At 54.0% G+C, this 14,759-nt stretch overlaps 6 protein-coding genes across 6 annotated transcripts; 2 read left to right on the top strand and 4 right to left on the bottom strand.

The window, feature by feature from the left end:
• Window positions 1-2,934: 2,934 nt before the first annotated feature.
• On the bottom strand, window positions 2,935-3,383 carry LTHEOB_10776 (uncharacterized protein; the record flags this gene model as incomplete). Its single annotated transcript, XM_035507458.1, has 3 exons — window positions 2,935-3,132; window positions 3,204-3,320; window positions 3,381-3,383. The coding sequence occupies 3 exons, from the start codon at window positions 3,381-3,383 to the stop codon at window positions 2,935-2,937; spliced, it is 318 nt and encodes a 105-aa protein (XP_035367131.1).
• Window positions 3,384-3,793: 410 nt separating this feature from the next.
• LTHEOB_10777 (Dad family protein) lies at window positions 3,794-4,460 on the top strand (the record flags this gene model as incomplete). The annotated part of the gene is made up of 3 exons (XM_035507459.1): window positions 3,794-4,120; window positions 4,221-4,342; window positions 4,394-4,460. 3 exons carry the CDS (start codon window positions 3,794-3,796, stop codon window positions 4,458-4,460), a joined length of 516 nt encoding a protein of 171 aa, XP_035367132.1.
• A 263-nt stretch (window positions 4,461-4,723) lies between these two features.
• LTHEOB_10778 (Aromatic amino acid aminotransferase 1) lies at window positions 4,724-6,450 on the bottom strand (the record flags this gene model as incomplete). Its single annotated transcript, XM_035507460.1, has 3 exons — window positions 4,724-4,978; window positions 5,046-6,187; window positions 6,243-6,450. 3 exons carry the CDS (start codon window positions 6,448-6,450, stop codon window positions 4,724-4,726), a joined length of 1,605 nt encoding a protein of 534 aa, XP_035367133.1.
• A 1,491-nt stretch (window positions 6,451-7,941) lies between these two features.
• Window positions 7,942-8,600, top strand: LTHEOB_10779 (Crotonase core; the record flags this gene model as incomplete). Its single annotated transcript, XM_035507461.1, has 3 exons — window positions 7,942-8,185; window positions 8,242-8,459; window positions 8,520-8,600. The coding sequence occupies 3 exons, from the start codon at window positions 7,942-7,944 to the stop codon at window positions 8,598-8,600; spliced, it is 543 nt and encodes a 180-aa protein (XP_035367134.1).
• Window positions 8,601-8,763: 163 nt separating this feature from the next.
• Window positions 8,764-9,427, bottom strand: LTHEOB_10780 (Ethyl tert-butyl ether degradation protein; the record flags this gene model as incomplete). The annotated part of the gene is made up of 2 exons (XM_035507463.1): window positions 8,764-8,790; window positions 8,849-9,427. 2 exons carry the CDS (start codon window positions 9,425-9,427, stop codon window positions 8,764-8,766), a joined length of 606 nt encoding a protein of 201 aa, XP_035367135.1.
• Window positions 9,428-11,738: 2,311 nt separating this feature from the next.
• On the bottom strand, window positions 11,739-14,246 carry LTHEOB_10781 (Pheromone processing endoprotease kex2; the record flags this gene model as incomplete). The annotated part of the gene is made up of 1 exon (XM_035507464.1): window positions 11,739-14,246. One exon carries the CDS (start codon window positions 14,244-14,246, stop codon window positions 11,739-11,741), a length of 2,508 nt encoding a protein of 835 aa, XP_035367136.1.
• Between the last annotated feature and the right edge of the window lie 513 nt (window positions 14,247-14,759).

The following is a 14,759-nucleotide window of genomic DNA, read 5'->3' on the forward strand; positions in this document are numbered from 1 at the left end:
TGAGCAGCTTTAGTTCGAGCGCATGACTGGATGAAGATCGCTGGATAAGATAATCCATATATTGCAACATATCAAGAAATAAATAGCGCAGTATTCCATGGTCTTGCACCTTGTCGAGGGTGCTCGTTATCTTGATCATAGAAGTAATGATCATTTCTCTGCAGAAGCCATGTCATTCCTCAACGCCGCAAGTGATGGATGGGGGAAAGGCTCCGAGGAGCATGCATCTTCAGGGAAAACCTAGCGTACATATGCTCAAGCGGACACATGTAGGCTTTTCTCTCTCTGCTTTTTCCCTGGTAAAATGTAGTGATCAACGCACTCGTAGCAGCACTCGCAAATGGATTCACCAACGAGGAGAAATACTTCATACAAGACAGTTGGCTGCATCTGTCTTTTCTCGCTAGCGGAGACATGCGCGATCCGACCATGCGATATGCTGCCCCCAGTCCACAGACCCGGTTTCGTGGAAACCCTTGAGCATGAAATGCCGGACCCGATGATATGGTCGGTCTCATGCGGGGCACTGATAACACTCGTATTCCCATCATTATGGAACGAACAAACACCAAATACCGGTCCAAGCAACAATACCACAGCCCAAAGGATTTCATTCGTAGACACGGAAAAATTTCGTTACGGCGACGCGAGGGGCGCTGATGTCGACATCTGCGCCTCGAATGGTGACATACCTCAACCATTCATCTTGTGCGAGATGAATCCTCCCGCAACAGATGCTGGGGATGAGGAAAGAGCAATTATTGAGCAGCGGTAGTGTGTTACGGATGAGCTTGAGTGGTTTGGACGAGGTTGAGAATCACGAGGCGGCTGTTCACAGCCCTCCCCTGGTCTGCCAAGTGGTCGTCTACTCTCAAGCTTGAAGCCACCGAGCACGCAAGACGCCGCTCGGCGCCTCCGCTCTCACCTGATGCGGTAGCTCGCCACGGCGGAGCTGTAGGATGGAATGTTCCGCCCCCATTTCCGCCCATGGCTTCGGCCGGCACCGTTTGTGCTACGCCTCCGCACTTAACCTCTAGAGACATCTTAGGGCAGCGGAAAACAAGCCTAGAAGGGCAATGAAATCAAGAGAAAGCGAGAAGAGTCCAGAGCTAGATAGCGTTATCACGACAGCACCAAGCCATCGCCCGCCACACCCTCCTCTCGATCAATAGTCCGCTCTGGACTCGCGCCAGCTGCGCGTCTCCCCAATATTCCTCTCTCGCTTGTGGCTTTTCCCTCAGATATCCGTCACCGTATTGCTACCTTTCGTTTGCACTGTTCAGCTTGAGTGGACCCGTCCCATTTGCCTTCCTTTAATCACTCTGCTACTAACATGCCACTTAGGATAGTCGTGACAAGGAGTCTAAAGGGTAACAAGCATCGCGAAGCTTACTAGTTGAGCGTTAGCGGCCTCTTCCATGGTCTGGGCATCCTTGCAGGTGTAGGGCACTTGTAGCGTGTAGCCATGCCAAGTCAATTGCCCCAGCACGGGATACCGATTTTTGGTGGCTTGGAAAGCTTAGCCGCATTCGATGAACAAAGAGATATTCTTCGCAAAGATCGTGCCTAGGTGGCGCTGATTGCTGAGAGTGATGGCGCCCAAGCACGCTGTGGCAACTTCTTTGGACCAATGATCTGTGGTTGCGTGGGAAGGAGGGGAAGAAAGGAGCCGGTCCGTGTCTGGTGCAGCTGATGAGACTGATCTCGATTGCGGGCGCTACAGTACCAGTAGCTTTGAGGCGTGGGGTCTAGAGCAGGCGAGGCGTCCCATTTAGCTCATGTGCTGGTGATGCAAGGCGGGATTTTGCTCAGATCATAGATGCGGCCGCATCGAATAGACTGCCCACTGCACGTTCAAAAATTACGTTATACTCTTGGTCTGGATCTCAAGAAATCGCCACTGAGCAATGATCAAGATTTCATAGCAGAATCAAGTTCCGAGCAGCGATCAGCAGGGCCCTTTGAACACTTGACTGACTTGGCCTTTTCTCTCTCCGCTACCGCATCGTTCTCAAAGTCCAGGACTCACAATTGTCGTAAGATATTAAGACACTACTTAGTACGTGAAGATTACGTACTGCATTTCTCTTGAATCATTATTGGTTACATTCTTCAGACCAATGGAAGAACGTCTTACGCCAAATATATCGAGTTACGAAGAGCTTCACACAGTAATTACGCATAATAAAATGAGTATTATTAACTCAGCCTTACCTTATAGGTACACTAGTCTCTAATATATGTCTAGACGCTCTATAAAAGTGTTGAATGATCTCTCTTGGACACTACATTCCATCAGCGGCGTGGCACCAACGCAAATTAGCAACACCGATTTTTCTCAGTCGCCATTTAACTGAGGCATATGCGATATTGTTTTAGTAATGAAAGGTAAAGGACGGTGAGTATGCTTGTAAACTAACTTACGATAGTTTCGAGTGTGTTGGCAACGGCCCCGGGCAGAGTGGACTTATACGGCACTTTTCCAGAAAAGCACTGTGATGGATTAAGTTGTCAAGGGGGGAAGGCTTTCTGCGCGCTTATCTTAAAATGTCGACTGGAAAATATTGTAAAGCACCAAAACTATCTTTTATCATGCTGTCAGGTGCACATAAAATGGTAGCTGAACGAACTCATGGGGTGCTTAAGGGGATATATTGGATCAGATACCACCATCACCGCATCTTCTGTTGAAAGAAATCATCCCTCCTGGCTTGTTTAATTCAGTCAGGAGTCTTATAGCCTCTCCAGCATTCATTTCTTCCCCGCTGGGACAACCAAAGGCTTCTCGTTTATCTTTTTTTTTTTCAAAAGAAAATATGCTCCACACTCTGGCTCCGCACCATGTGCTTTCCTCTCGCGCATTCTGCATCCCGTTTCATTTACTGGCTTGCAATGTCCGCGCTATCACCCCGTTCGCTCCAGATCCATGATCATTCACGCCGTCTTGTTCTTGAACGCCATGCCAAAGTTCAACAAGCCATAGGTCGCGAGCAGGCTCAAGCCGATGGGCAGGGGCTTGCCCGTCTTGATGGCACGGGGAATAGACGAACCCGCCAGCACGATGCTGGCCAGCAGCGCCAGCTCGACGCCGTAGGGCTGACGTTGCGAGATGCGGTAGCCGCCGAGGCCGTACTAGGGACAAGACGCATTTGTGAGTCTCTCGAAGGGCAGAACGAGGGTGTTTCTGGATTGGGATCGCTTACGAGTGTGCCGACGGTGACGCCTGCAGCGATGGAGGGGACGGAGCTGGTGCGGATGTAGCCGGTGATGCCGCCGCCGGCAGTCAGGGCGCCGAGGATAAATGCGACGGTGTCGAGGCCCTATTCCCGGTGGTCAGCTGTGTGGTGGGCTGCATGCGAGGGCTGAGTGCGCGACAGTACCATCGTGATTGGAACTGGTCAATTGGTCGTGGAGCGGGTGCACGGAGTGAATGGAAGAGGAAGACAGGAACGCGGGGAAAGCTACGGAAGCGTCTGGGCTTGTATGTAAGCTTCGCGAACAGAGAGCTCCTCGGACGGAGGCCAGTGAAGATCCGTCCGGAGCGACTCGATGACGCGCTTCTCCGAGCACTTTCCTTTTCGTGTCGGCGCGTCGGAGCTAAGGCAGGAGCAATTGGCGTACGTAAGCATCGAGCTCTCTCAGTTGCGCGTCCCTTGGGTGGGTGTGGCCCGAGCTCCCGCAAGTTGCATGGTGGACAGAACATCCATCTGGCCTCATTCGGACGGCGCACAACCACCACCACACTCTCTCATCCGGCCCAATCCCTCCGCCTCGGCAACAAGCACCATCCACAATGCCTCCCCGCCAGCGCAACCAAGGCGGCAACAACGCCACTTCGCCCGCCGCCGCCCCCGCGTCCGCCGCCGACCCGGCCGCTTCTGTCCCCAGCGCCGCCTCGCACACGACCAAGTCGAGCACTGCGACCAGCGTGTCCGGCGCCGTCGGCAGCGGCTCGTCGTCAAAGGTCAACTCGAACGATGCCCAGGCCATTGTCAACAGCGTGTGGAGGAACTACGTCAACAAGACGGACCAGCGCACCAAGCTGCTCGACGTCTTTATGGTCTTCCTCGTCGCCGTCGGCGCCCTGCAATTCCTCTACTGTGTCATCGGCGGTAACTTTGTCAGTCTTACCCTGCTCTTCTTTTCATTCGGCGGTGAAAGCCAGGCTGGGAGTGGAGTAGCTTGTGTTGAGACGGGAGCTGACCGTTGCTATCCCACAGCCCTTCAACGCCTTCCTTTCCGGCTTCAGCGCCACCGTCGGCCAGTTTGTTCTCACGGCGAGCTTGCGCATCCAGACCAACCCGGAGAACAAGAACGACTTTGGCAGCCTTTCTCACGAGCGGTACGTGGCCAACTACGTGCCCCTCCAAACATTGAGCTGACTCGGACACAGTGCATTTGCGGACTACGTCTTCGGAAGCTTCATCCTGCATTTCTTCTGCGTCAACTTCATCAACTAGATATCCCCCTCAATGCTCATTTTCACGCCACCAGCGAAAACACGAAAAGTACTCAGTTCGAATGTATAAATCTCAGAATAAACAATTCTGTATTTTGACCTATGGATATCGCCGGTCTATATGCAAATGTTGAAAGACCAACGCCATCGCAAATTTGAAATATTCCAATATCATTGCAACATGGCCCGTAATTTCGTGCTCTGATCGGCCGGGGACACCGAACCCCTCAACTTACAAGTTTGAAAAACACTCCCATTGCTTCTCTACAGCTGGAAGCTCTCCCTGAGCGCCTCGCCGAAGCGGCGAATGGCCTCCTGGATCTTATCGGCCGGCGCGGCGGCGAAGGAGGCGCGGAAGAACATCTTGTCGTGCGCGGCGTCGGGCTCCGCGTAGAACCAGCTACCACGGATGACGAGCGCGCCCTTGTCGACGGCACTGAGGAAAATCTCCTCTTCGAGCTCAGTGATGCTCTTCGTCGAGGCGTGCGGGTGCTTACGCCAGTCGACTTCCATCCAGTGCTACACAAATAACTTCGTATCAGCCATCCAAATTCCAAGCCACTTTCAAGGAGAGGGTTAAACTTACGAACATGCCGGCCATGGGCGGGTTCCAGCTGACGATTTCTCTAGGGAGGTGCTTCTCGCAGGCCCCGACGATTATGTTGCGGCGCTCCGTGTACTCCTTGCGGATGTGGATCAGCCAATCGATGTAGCCAGGGTGACCCCAGTGCTCCTCCAGCAGCTTGAACAGCATCAACTGACTCATGCCGCTAGGACCTTGAGTCGACACATCGGCATGCCTGGAGTACCGTTCGACGATCTGCTCCGACGCGGTGATCCAGCCGACACGGCTGCCCGGTGCGACGACCTTGGAGAAGGAGTCCATGCGGATGACACGTCCGTCCGTATCCATGCTCAGCAGCGAAGGCACAACGGCAGCCAGGAACTCCTCGTGCGACTTGGGCGGCTCAGGCTTGTCGCCACCGGAGACGTACGGGTCCATCTGCAGGAAGTAGTATGGCTCGTCCTCGAGGATCAGGAGGTCGTGCTTCTGCGCGACCTGGTAGACCTCGCGGCGGCGCTGGGCGCTCTGCGTGGCGCCTGTCGGGTTCTGGCCGGTGGGCACGAGGTAGAGGACGTGCGGCTTACGGGCGCCGTTGCGGGTGGCGGGGTCCCAGTTGGACAGGACCTGGTCGAGGTCGGCAGCCAGCATACCCTCAGCGTCCATCTTGACGCCGGCGAACTTGACGCCAAGCGGAGCGGCCGTGTCCATGGCGCTGCTGAAGGCGTACTCGTCCGAGACAACGTAGTCGCCGGGGCGAGTCAGCATGCGCAGCGACATGTCGAGGGCAGAGGTGCTGCCAACGGTCTGGGTGACGGCCCAGTCGGCGTAGGGCGGGTTGTGAACGATCTCGGTGTGCTCGGTGATCCAGCGCAGCAGCTGGGCCGAGCCAGAGCCCTGGTGGTAGTTGAAGGCGGTGGCGATGTCGTAGTTGGACTTGCCCGCGGCCATGTCATTCTTGCCCGACGTCACAGTGTCCCAGGCGCTGCTGTCGGCGTCGTCGAAGTGGCCCGAACCCGGCGTCTTGAAGCTGAGGTCGTCGAAGGGGAAGTACTCGGACGAGGGCAGGCCACCGCCCAGCGAGATCATGCCTGGGCGACCCAGGTAGACGGCGGCGCCCTTGAGGCGGGCCGAGACACGGGAAAGGGACTCGGTGCTGAATTTACCTGGCAAGCGTCTCGGTCAGTATCCCTCTTTGTCAGTTCTCGCACAATGACTTACCATCCCACCTCTTGGCCTTGGGCTTGTGGCTGTGCGTGTAGACCTTGAAGTTCTCGCTGCGGGAGGGGGCGGCGGTGCCCCATTGCGACTTGTCCGTCTTCTTGCGCCTGGAGTAGATGTCCTCGAGCTTCATGGGGCCATCGGTCACGCCGCCGTTGGTGGCAGGTGCGGCGGAGGGGACTTCGTCGATGGCAGCCGGAGGAGACATGAGCGTATGCTAGCGGTGAGGTTTTATATCGGGGAATGAGCTGCCTTTGGAGCTCTCTGAACTTTTTTTCTTAGTGTTTGTTGTGTAGGAATGCAAGTGTGGGAGCTCAGGGTGAGGGGGTGGAGGTAGTGAATGGAAGATGGGGTCTGCTAGTTTGGTAAAGATTTGGTAAGAGAAAGTCAATTGAAGCCGTGTTTGCCAGCTTGTCGAAGGGCGCGCGCACGCGCATGTCGGTGCTTCTGGTTTGGCAGGCGGTGGAGGAGATATGCGCTTATCGGCGGATAGCCAGGGCTTTTGTCCGATCTCCGACATCGGTTTTTCCTATTGCGGCATGGCGTGCCGACCAAGAATGCAGGGGTGCAAAGCCGTTCCCTCGTCCTGCGGGGCTCTGACGTTTGCCGCCAACCAGCTGACAATGTACGACTCCAACAAAGAGAGCCGCAGCCTTGGATCTTACCCCCCGCTTCCCCGCATCCGCCGGCCGCTGCTTTGGTAGATGCTGGCGATGCTTCGAAAACGACTCCTATGCCGGACTTTGCTCGGACACGCCCCGCACCAGTTCTTCTCTCGTACAAGCAACTCCCTCGCTCGCTTCTCATTCGTCAATGGCTTAGAAATCGCGAACGGCGGCTTGCCGATGACGACCACCAGCCCACTGCAGATAAAATCCACGCTAGCCTTTCGGCTTGATCCAAACTTCCCGCTTCCTCGTAGGTGGGGGCTACTTGACCATAGGGATTCTACTCAAGCTGTAGTGCTTGAAGTTATCCGTTCGACTTTTCAGCTTGGTCACACTATTCCCACCATACCAGGGCATATAGATACCGCTCGATTCGAGACCTAAAACCCCTACTTTGCTGCTATGTGGCCCCTTCGCTGGGTAATTTTTTTTAAGTATAGGATTCCTTAGAGCATGAAGTACGACTATTCTTTTGGCTTGTATCACGCTTACTCTGAATGAGCGTTCGGTTTTTGTTACCGAGTCCTTTAGTGATTCGGCCCGGCCGACGACTGTTAGCCATGTTTTCCTGCTGCATCCGATACCGACATGGTGACTCGTGAAGCTGTCTCCCGGCCCTCTCGATGGCTCATGCACAGCCACTGCAAGGCTGAGCCCAGACTACATGTCACCATCAAACCCAAAACTCCCCCACATCCCGATGCAAATACCAAGCTTCAACGAACAACAAGTCATGATGGGCAGAGTAAGGACCGCATCGTAGGCCAGCGGTGGACTGATAGGAACGTCTGCGCCTCAAGGATGTCTCAGCCCAGCTTGAACGTACATGGCTGCGAGTCGGGGAGAGTACCTGCAGCTCAGAAGACAGTTTCCTCGAGAAATGGTTATAAAAGCATTGTGGTAGTCCGGGCCAGAGCAGCAGCAACCAATTCACTCTCGATCTTCAGACACCTCAGAGCAAACAGCCAGACTTCGTTTCAAGTGCACCTTCTACGCTTTGCACCTTCATTGCATCCTTCATCCGAATCACCATGCAGGCCTCCATTCTGTCTATGTTCACTATCCTCGCTGGCGTCACACTGGCGCAGACGGTAGAGTGGACTGACATTCCCAATATCTGCCGCCCAGCCTGCGCCTACACGATCAACTTGTCTCAGGGCTGCGCGCATAACACCAATGATGAGTACCTGAACTGCGTTTGTGACAAGCCGCAATCGCCGAATTGGATCCCCAGCTGCGAAGCCTGCGTGGCTACTTTCTGGGATTCCAACAACGGTGAGCCCTTTGAAACTCCCATTTTCATCTACACCTGCTGATTGGCGCCCGAATAGATGTCAAGAGTCTCCTCAATTCTTGCTCGTTCACCACCACGGCTTGGACCGGTGTCACCACAGCCACCGGCAGCGAGACTGCAACCGCGACCGGAGCTGCGTCGAGTACTGTCGACGGAACACTCTCTGGCAACAGTGCGAGCTCGACTGCTGCTGTGGGCACTACAACTTCTCGGAGCTCAACGATCTCGAGCACATCGAGCGCGACAAGTTCTGAGGTACGTGTAAGAGGTCTTGATACAGTGACAGAGCATGGCAATAGATACTGATATGCACAGTTCACCGGTGCGGCTGCCCCCCTTGCAACTGCCGGGATCGGAATGGTGGCGGTCCTCATGGGCTTTCCTGTGATTTTTTGAATCACTGAAACTGAGAAAATGCGCTTTGACCCCATCTTTCTCAAGCAGATGCGGGAGAGACGGCTGTAATGGCATTATTTAGATTTGTTGGTAGAACACAAATAAACCAAATGCGTATCTCGACTGTACACAGTCTTATATACGAGACTTCTATCCAAACATTTTAAGATACATCGGAGACTAATGGGCCCTGTGTCTTCATCAGTAACTTTCGGCTGCGCTCGCTGGGAATCTTTGAGATCACTCACCATGTACACCAAGTTTCTATACACAATCTTCCATGAGCCATCTCCCTGCTTTTTCCACGTATCTTGATACTGCCCATAAGCATATACAACTTGGCCGTCATCCACAAGTGTCGTAGAATTCTGAGATGGGCTCAAAAAGTGCGTAGCAGTGTAGTACGTGAGTGAGACTGCCGCGCCAGCGGCGCAAACGTCAACAATCTGCGTGCCGAGGGCGTGCTGCGTCCCGGTAAATTGCACGAGACTGGTGGATAGCGTGGACTTGATTGTCGAGAGTCCTGACAGGATTCCAAGGGGCGCAGAGTAGTTCGCGACTGCGTCCGCCGCGAAGATGTTGTCGAGTGCGTCCCAGTCTCTGCCGTCGACGGCGAGCGCGTAGATGGCGAGGCTCCGCTTGATTGCTTCCGTGGCAGCGATGTCGATGAATTTCCGGGGTGGGAAGTAAGAAGGGATTTGCTGGAGCGGAATAGGGCCGGGCGAGATTTGGGCACACGTGGGAGGGTATTCCGCCGGTGATGGGGAGGCGATTGTTTTGCTGAAGCTGCTGAGAGCCATCAGCAAGAAAACGACGAGGTTTGCCATAGTCGCAACTTTCGATTAAGCAAGCGTGGAAAATGAGGGTTTGGAAAGGAACGAACAAGGTTGCTTCGGCTGAGCATGATGGCGCAAACCGCCCGAAAAAGGGTGATGTAATCGGGCAAGGTTCTTTTAGCCCCCACTGCTGTTAATGTATGGACAAGGAACTGGCTTACCTTCATTTTAATTTTAATAACCTAGTGCAGGGATGGAAGCTGCTCCGAGATTTGTGCTTTGTTACTGCTTGATGTGTTGCACGTCGCACAATATCGTGGTTGTTCACCACAAGGGGATCCAAAACGTTCAACAACACCTGCACGACGGTGATACTCCTGATCTAGATGGGACAGAGTAAAGCTATCGGGTCATCAGAAATACAAATTTCCCGAAGCCACAGGCTACATCATGAACCAGAACAATCTCCCAATTCTATGTTGGGCGCTGGTTGTAGTAGCCATAAGTCTCGCGAGTCAGCTACCCCGTATTCTCACCAGCATATGTAAAGGAGGATCGTCTAGAAATTCAATCTAATTATAAACGGCTAGCGCATTTAATGTCGAGAAGCCCTATATCTCTCGAGACGTACACACTAATATTGATTGGTATATGAAAGGCATACTTGTTCCGGGCCCGGCTGACGCAATCCGGCACGCTCTGTCTAAGAAACATGAGCTCACTTTTTCTGTTCTGGAGAGTTCGAGCCCTATCTCGTCGTGTAGAATTCCAGATGCCACCAGAGTAGTTTCGAAGTAAACGAAGCAGGAAATCCTGGCGAAATGAAGAACAACCGAGCTGACACGTTGCTTCCTCTGAGACTTCCTTTGCGACGCCCACCGCTTCTGGACTTATCACGCAAGCTTGATTAAAGCTGAAAGAAAATTCTCATCCCTTTTGAAACAGAGAGCTCCACCGAGACACTCGTGTTTGTGATGTTATGACTCCTCAAAATTCACAATCTGTTTGAAACAATAATAGATGGACCCTCAAAGGGTACGCGAGTAGCAGAGATTATCTACACTCAGAGGCGGGACTAAGCACAAACATGTCTTCTATTCTGAGTTAATACTGCGGCTCTTCGTACTTCAACACAATCAGTTCCCAACCAAATCGTCGTGCATGTGCAAGAGAGTTCTCGCCAGCAGTCAGATGAACACATGGATCCCGAAATTCCATACTGTCCGGCCTTAGACGAAGGAAGGCGGTACTAAATGTCACCATCCGCTTACAATATACGAAAGAATGCCTTCCCAGTGGCAACGCGCCACCTATCTTTAAACGCCGCCCGTCCACCTCACTTCGCATTGGATTGAAATGAAAATATAAACATCAAATTCTTTCGGGCTTACATAATTCAACAAGACTCCCCTTGATTCGAGTCAAGGCACTTTGGCGGAGTGGTTAACGCGCTGGCCTGCTATTGGCGTCGGCAGCCTCAGGCTTCATACCCCTGAGTTCTAAAGACAAATCAAGCCTCTAGCTGTATAGCCAGTTCCTTCGGGAGCGTGAGTTCGAATCTCACAGGTGTCGCGTAAGAGTCCGAAGATTTCTTTTTGTTTTGCCGTGGGTTGGCTTGTTGAGTTGTGCTGGTGGTGGGACAAAGGAAATTGGAGACGTGTTGTGCGTCGGCCCGAGTTCGGTGATGGTGGGGCTTTGGTGAGATTGATTGGTTCCTTTTTGCTTGCGGGAGGTCATTCCTTGGATTCTTTGAATAAGGAGCATGACGGTGGGGTAAAAGAATGTAGGATTGTAATGTAACCGAGGCTCGAGAGAATTTAGTTCGACGTACATGCTAGGGAATCTGATCCTGTTCGTGTAGTAGATTTATTTCATCCCGTGTAAACGTTCGCATAATCAAGTTCTACTAGGTCAGAATCAAATCATGACCTCCCTGTGAGGTGAGGTCGTGGCTGTAGAATAGGCATGGTGATCAGCAACCAATCGAAACATAGGCTTCAGTCTCAGATCGATGTTCGATTTCGATTCCCTTTTCATGGTCAGACAGAGTAAGCTCCGCCATCCCAATTCCGTCTAAAAAAGCAAGTATGTTCCGGTTATCTCTCCCTTAGCTGGGACGATACGAGAAACAGGATGGTACGCCACCCAGTGATGCTATGAAGAAAAGAAAAAAGAAACCCAAATAGCATACAAATAATGCTCAAAAGACACACATGAACGGATCTACACGAAACCCAGGACATGGACCTCGAAGGAAACATGAAGGGGTGCCATCTCACCCTTTAGCTCCTCAAACCCCATAAGTAGCCGCAAAAAATGTCTTACTCCCATACACAGCAGCGTAAACGCCATTGCTTTTCTTTTACCGTCCGTCGTTCGAGCCGCTTCCACTTCCGCCGGACGTAAGTCCTGTCTTCTCATCATACACTTCATCATCGTCGGGATGGTCTCTGTACCCATCCTCGCTCTCGCTGAACAAGTCATCGTCACTTTCGCCCGCGAACGCGTCGTAGAGCTCTCCCGCACGCCTCTTACCCTTGCGGCCATTAAGAGCGCCAGCAGCTCCATCGTCATCCTCAGCGCCGTCGACAAGCTCGAACTCGTACTCGCTGCGCGGGTTGTTCTGGAGACGCTTGCGGCGTGCCCACCAGAGATAGGCGCTAAGGCTGCAGCAGAAGACGGCAATGAGGCCGAGAGAGCCGTAGATCCAGACTTGGGTGTGCTTGCTGACACCAAAAGTCGGGAAGGGCGAGGGGAGGAAGTTGTCGCCAGGAGTCGCCGAGGCGGTGGCCGTGGGAACGTCTCCGGTGGCGGCCGGCTTGGACGGAGTGACTTCGGCGTCGGTTGAAGTGGGTTTGGGCTTGGTCGGGCGGTCGGGGAGATCGCTTGGAGTGGCGGTAGGAACAGCCGTTGGGGGAACAGTGATCTCGGTGGTATGCGGATCGGTGACGATGACATCGTGGTCGTCGTCGTCGTTCTCCTCGGGCATGGGCAAGAGACCTTGTTTGCTGCCGTCGATGCTCTCGCCCCAAAGCCGGAGCTTCCAGTCGGTAAAAGTACCACTATGATCGTTCACATTGGTATCCTTGACGACCACGGTCCAGTTACCGACACCCTTTTCACCCCAGTGCGCAACAGACATAAAGGTCCAATCATCGTAGCCTCCCATGAAGCTATCATGACGGCGAGCAGTCGAAAGATGGCTGACGACGCCGCTTGGGCTGCGAAGCTCGACGCTGAGATCTCCGCGTCTCGTGTGTTCGACATTCATTGTGACGGTGATGTGCTCAAGCCTCTCCAGGTTGGCCTTCTTCAGCATTTCTTCGGTAACCTCGAAGGTGCTGGCAAGTCCCTTCTCGCCTTGGGGAATATCGTGCTTCACATGCATCCATGGAGAGAAAAACCATGCCTGTGGCTTGACCAGATCCCACGTCTTAGCCGCCTGAACGAGAGTATAGGCATCGACTTTGCCGAAGCCAAATTGGTGACTGAATTCCTTGCCATAAGGCGTTTCCTGCCAGTCGCTTTGTGACTCAAACTTTACGGCCGTATTGACAGTGATCCACTGAATGTCGCGCCAGGTCAACTCGGGTCGAGCTTCAAGTGCCAGCGCGTAGATGCCAGCAACAAGGGGACCAGCAGCCGAAGTGCCTCCGTGAGTCTTGCTGCATGTGTCGGTTCCCACATCGGTAGTGTGGATGGAATCACTCATGCCGCTGCTGTATGTCACAACAAGCTGCGCAGAGCACTTCTCCGAATAGTAAGGATGGCCATTCAGCTTGTCGATAGCACCAACCGTGACGCTGTAGATGCTGTTCGTGTAGCCGTCGAAGTTGCAGTTGTCATCACTGGCAGCACCGTTTCCAGCAGCGAAAACGTAGATGGAACCTTTGCCGCCTCGACCCTTTTGAACACCTTTGACCATGGCCTTTTGGATCAATATTCCCGGCGCATCCATCGACTTTCCATCATCAGGAGGGCCCCAGGAGCATGAGTAGATTTGGTTATCCTGGTAAGCGTAGTTCATGGCGAGCGCCTCGTCGGCGTCGGTAATGCCCCCAGAGAGAATGCGCACTCCGGAGATCCTCGAGTTCCAGGCAACACCAACTCCGCACACGTTGTTCTTAGCTGCCGCAACTTCACCGGCGCACCTGGTGCCGTGTCTGTCGTCGGAAAGTCTTGGCTTGGGATCTTTGACATGGTCGTTGTAGTCGTATGAGCCATCGCGGAAATAGTTGTCCTTGAGGTCCTCGCTGTCCATATCAAGGCCGTCATCGACAATGCATACAGTCGAGCCCTTTCCGGTGATACCCTCTTGCCAAAGTCCAGAGACATTGAGGTCGTTGCCGACCTCCAGAGTATTGAATAAGTGCCACTGTTCGGTGAAGATGGGGTCCTGGATCCCTAGACTGTCCATTACGGTCTTCCGAGCAGCAATAGCGACTTCATCTTCAGAGCTAGCTTCCTCTTCAGGGTGGGCCACCCGTGCTCTAGCTGCGACATCGAGCGAAACCGGGCCCCGCTTCATCAGCCGTTTCCTCGCAACCTGCTTCTGGTGGAAGCGGATGCCATCTAGGGGCGTGGGGTCGTATTGGATATCTCTCCTCCGTTTACGGCGCTTCAATTCCTTAACTGCATCGGCAACGACGTCGTCTTCGTGCTTGGTAGCGCGGAAGAGGTGGTGGTCGTCCAGCTCACCAAGCGGGCCGTCATATTCGAGACCGAGGAGCGCAGCTACCTCGGAGGGAGAAGAGGAAGCGTCTAATTGCAAGGCGTAAAAGTCGTGGGTATCATAGCTCCGCGAGCGGAGGTCCTGAGCGGCGAGCGCAGAGGCGGCGGCCAGCAGCGAACAGAGAAGGGAACGGCGCATAGCGACTGGTGGGAGCGAGGATTACGTATAAGCGGGCGGAGGACTAGTGAATGTAGCGCAGAAAGGAGATTCTGGGGTGGTTAGCTGGAGTGTGGCGTAGGATGGTAGAGGCGTACAAAGCAACAAGGTGTCCTAACGGCGCAGGCGGAAGGGCGAATGGGTGGTTGGGGGCCAGGCGGTGGGTTGAAGCCGCAGACTGGCTGAGGGAGAGAGCGAGGTCGCGCGCTCAGGACATGTGTCGGCGGGTAGGTTGACGGGCGGACGAGAAGACAGGTGGTTGCGGAGGCCTGGAGCGGCGGCGCATTACGACGCCAGGGAGAAGGTCAGACTCGAGGGAGATCAAAGCCGCTTGCGCTGCGCCCAGCCGGCCTTACCGCCTTAGGCAGTCGGCGCCTTCAGGCAGCCCAGGGCAACAGTCTCCGCGCACGGACCGCGCGCAGAGCCCGGCGGCGGGATCCGCGATCCGCGTGGCTAGTTGGACCTGCCCGCCGCACATCTCGCTCTTCCCGCGCG

This window comes from Lasiodiplodia theobromae (genome assembly GCF_012971845.1).
Source record: "Lasiodiplodia theobromae strain AM2As chromosome Unknown scaffold_41, whole genome shotgun sequence".
NCBI classification, from domain to species: domain Eukaryota; kingdom Fungi; phylum Ascomycota; class Dothideomycetes; order Botryosphaeriales; family Botryosphaeriaceae; genus Lasiodiplodia; species Lasiodiplodia theobromae.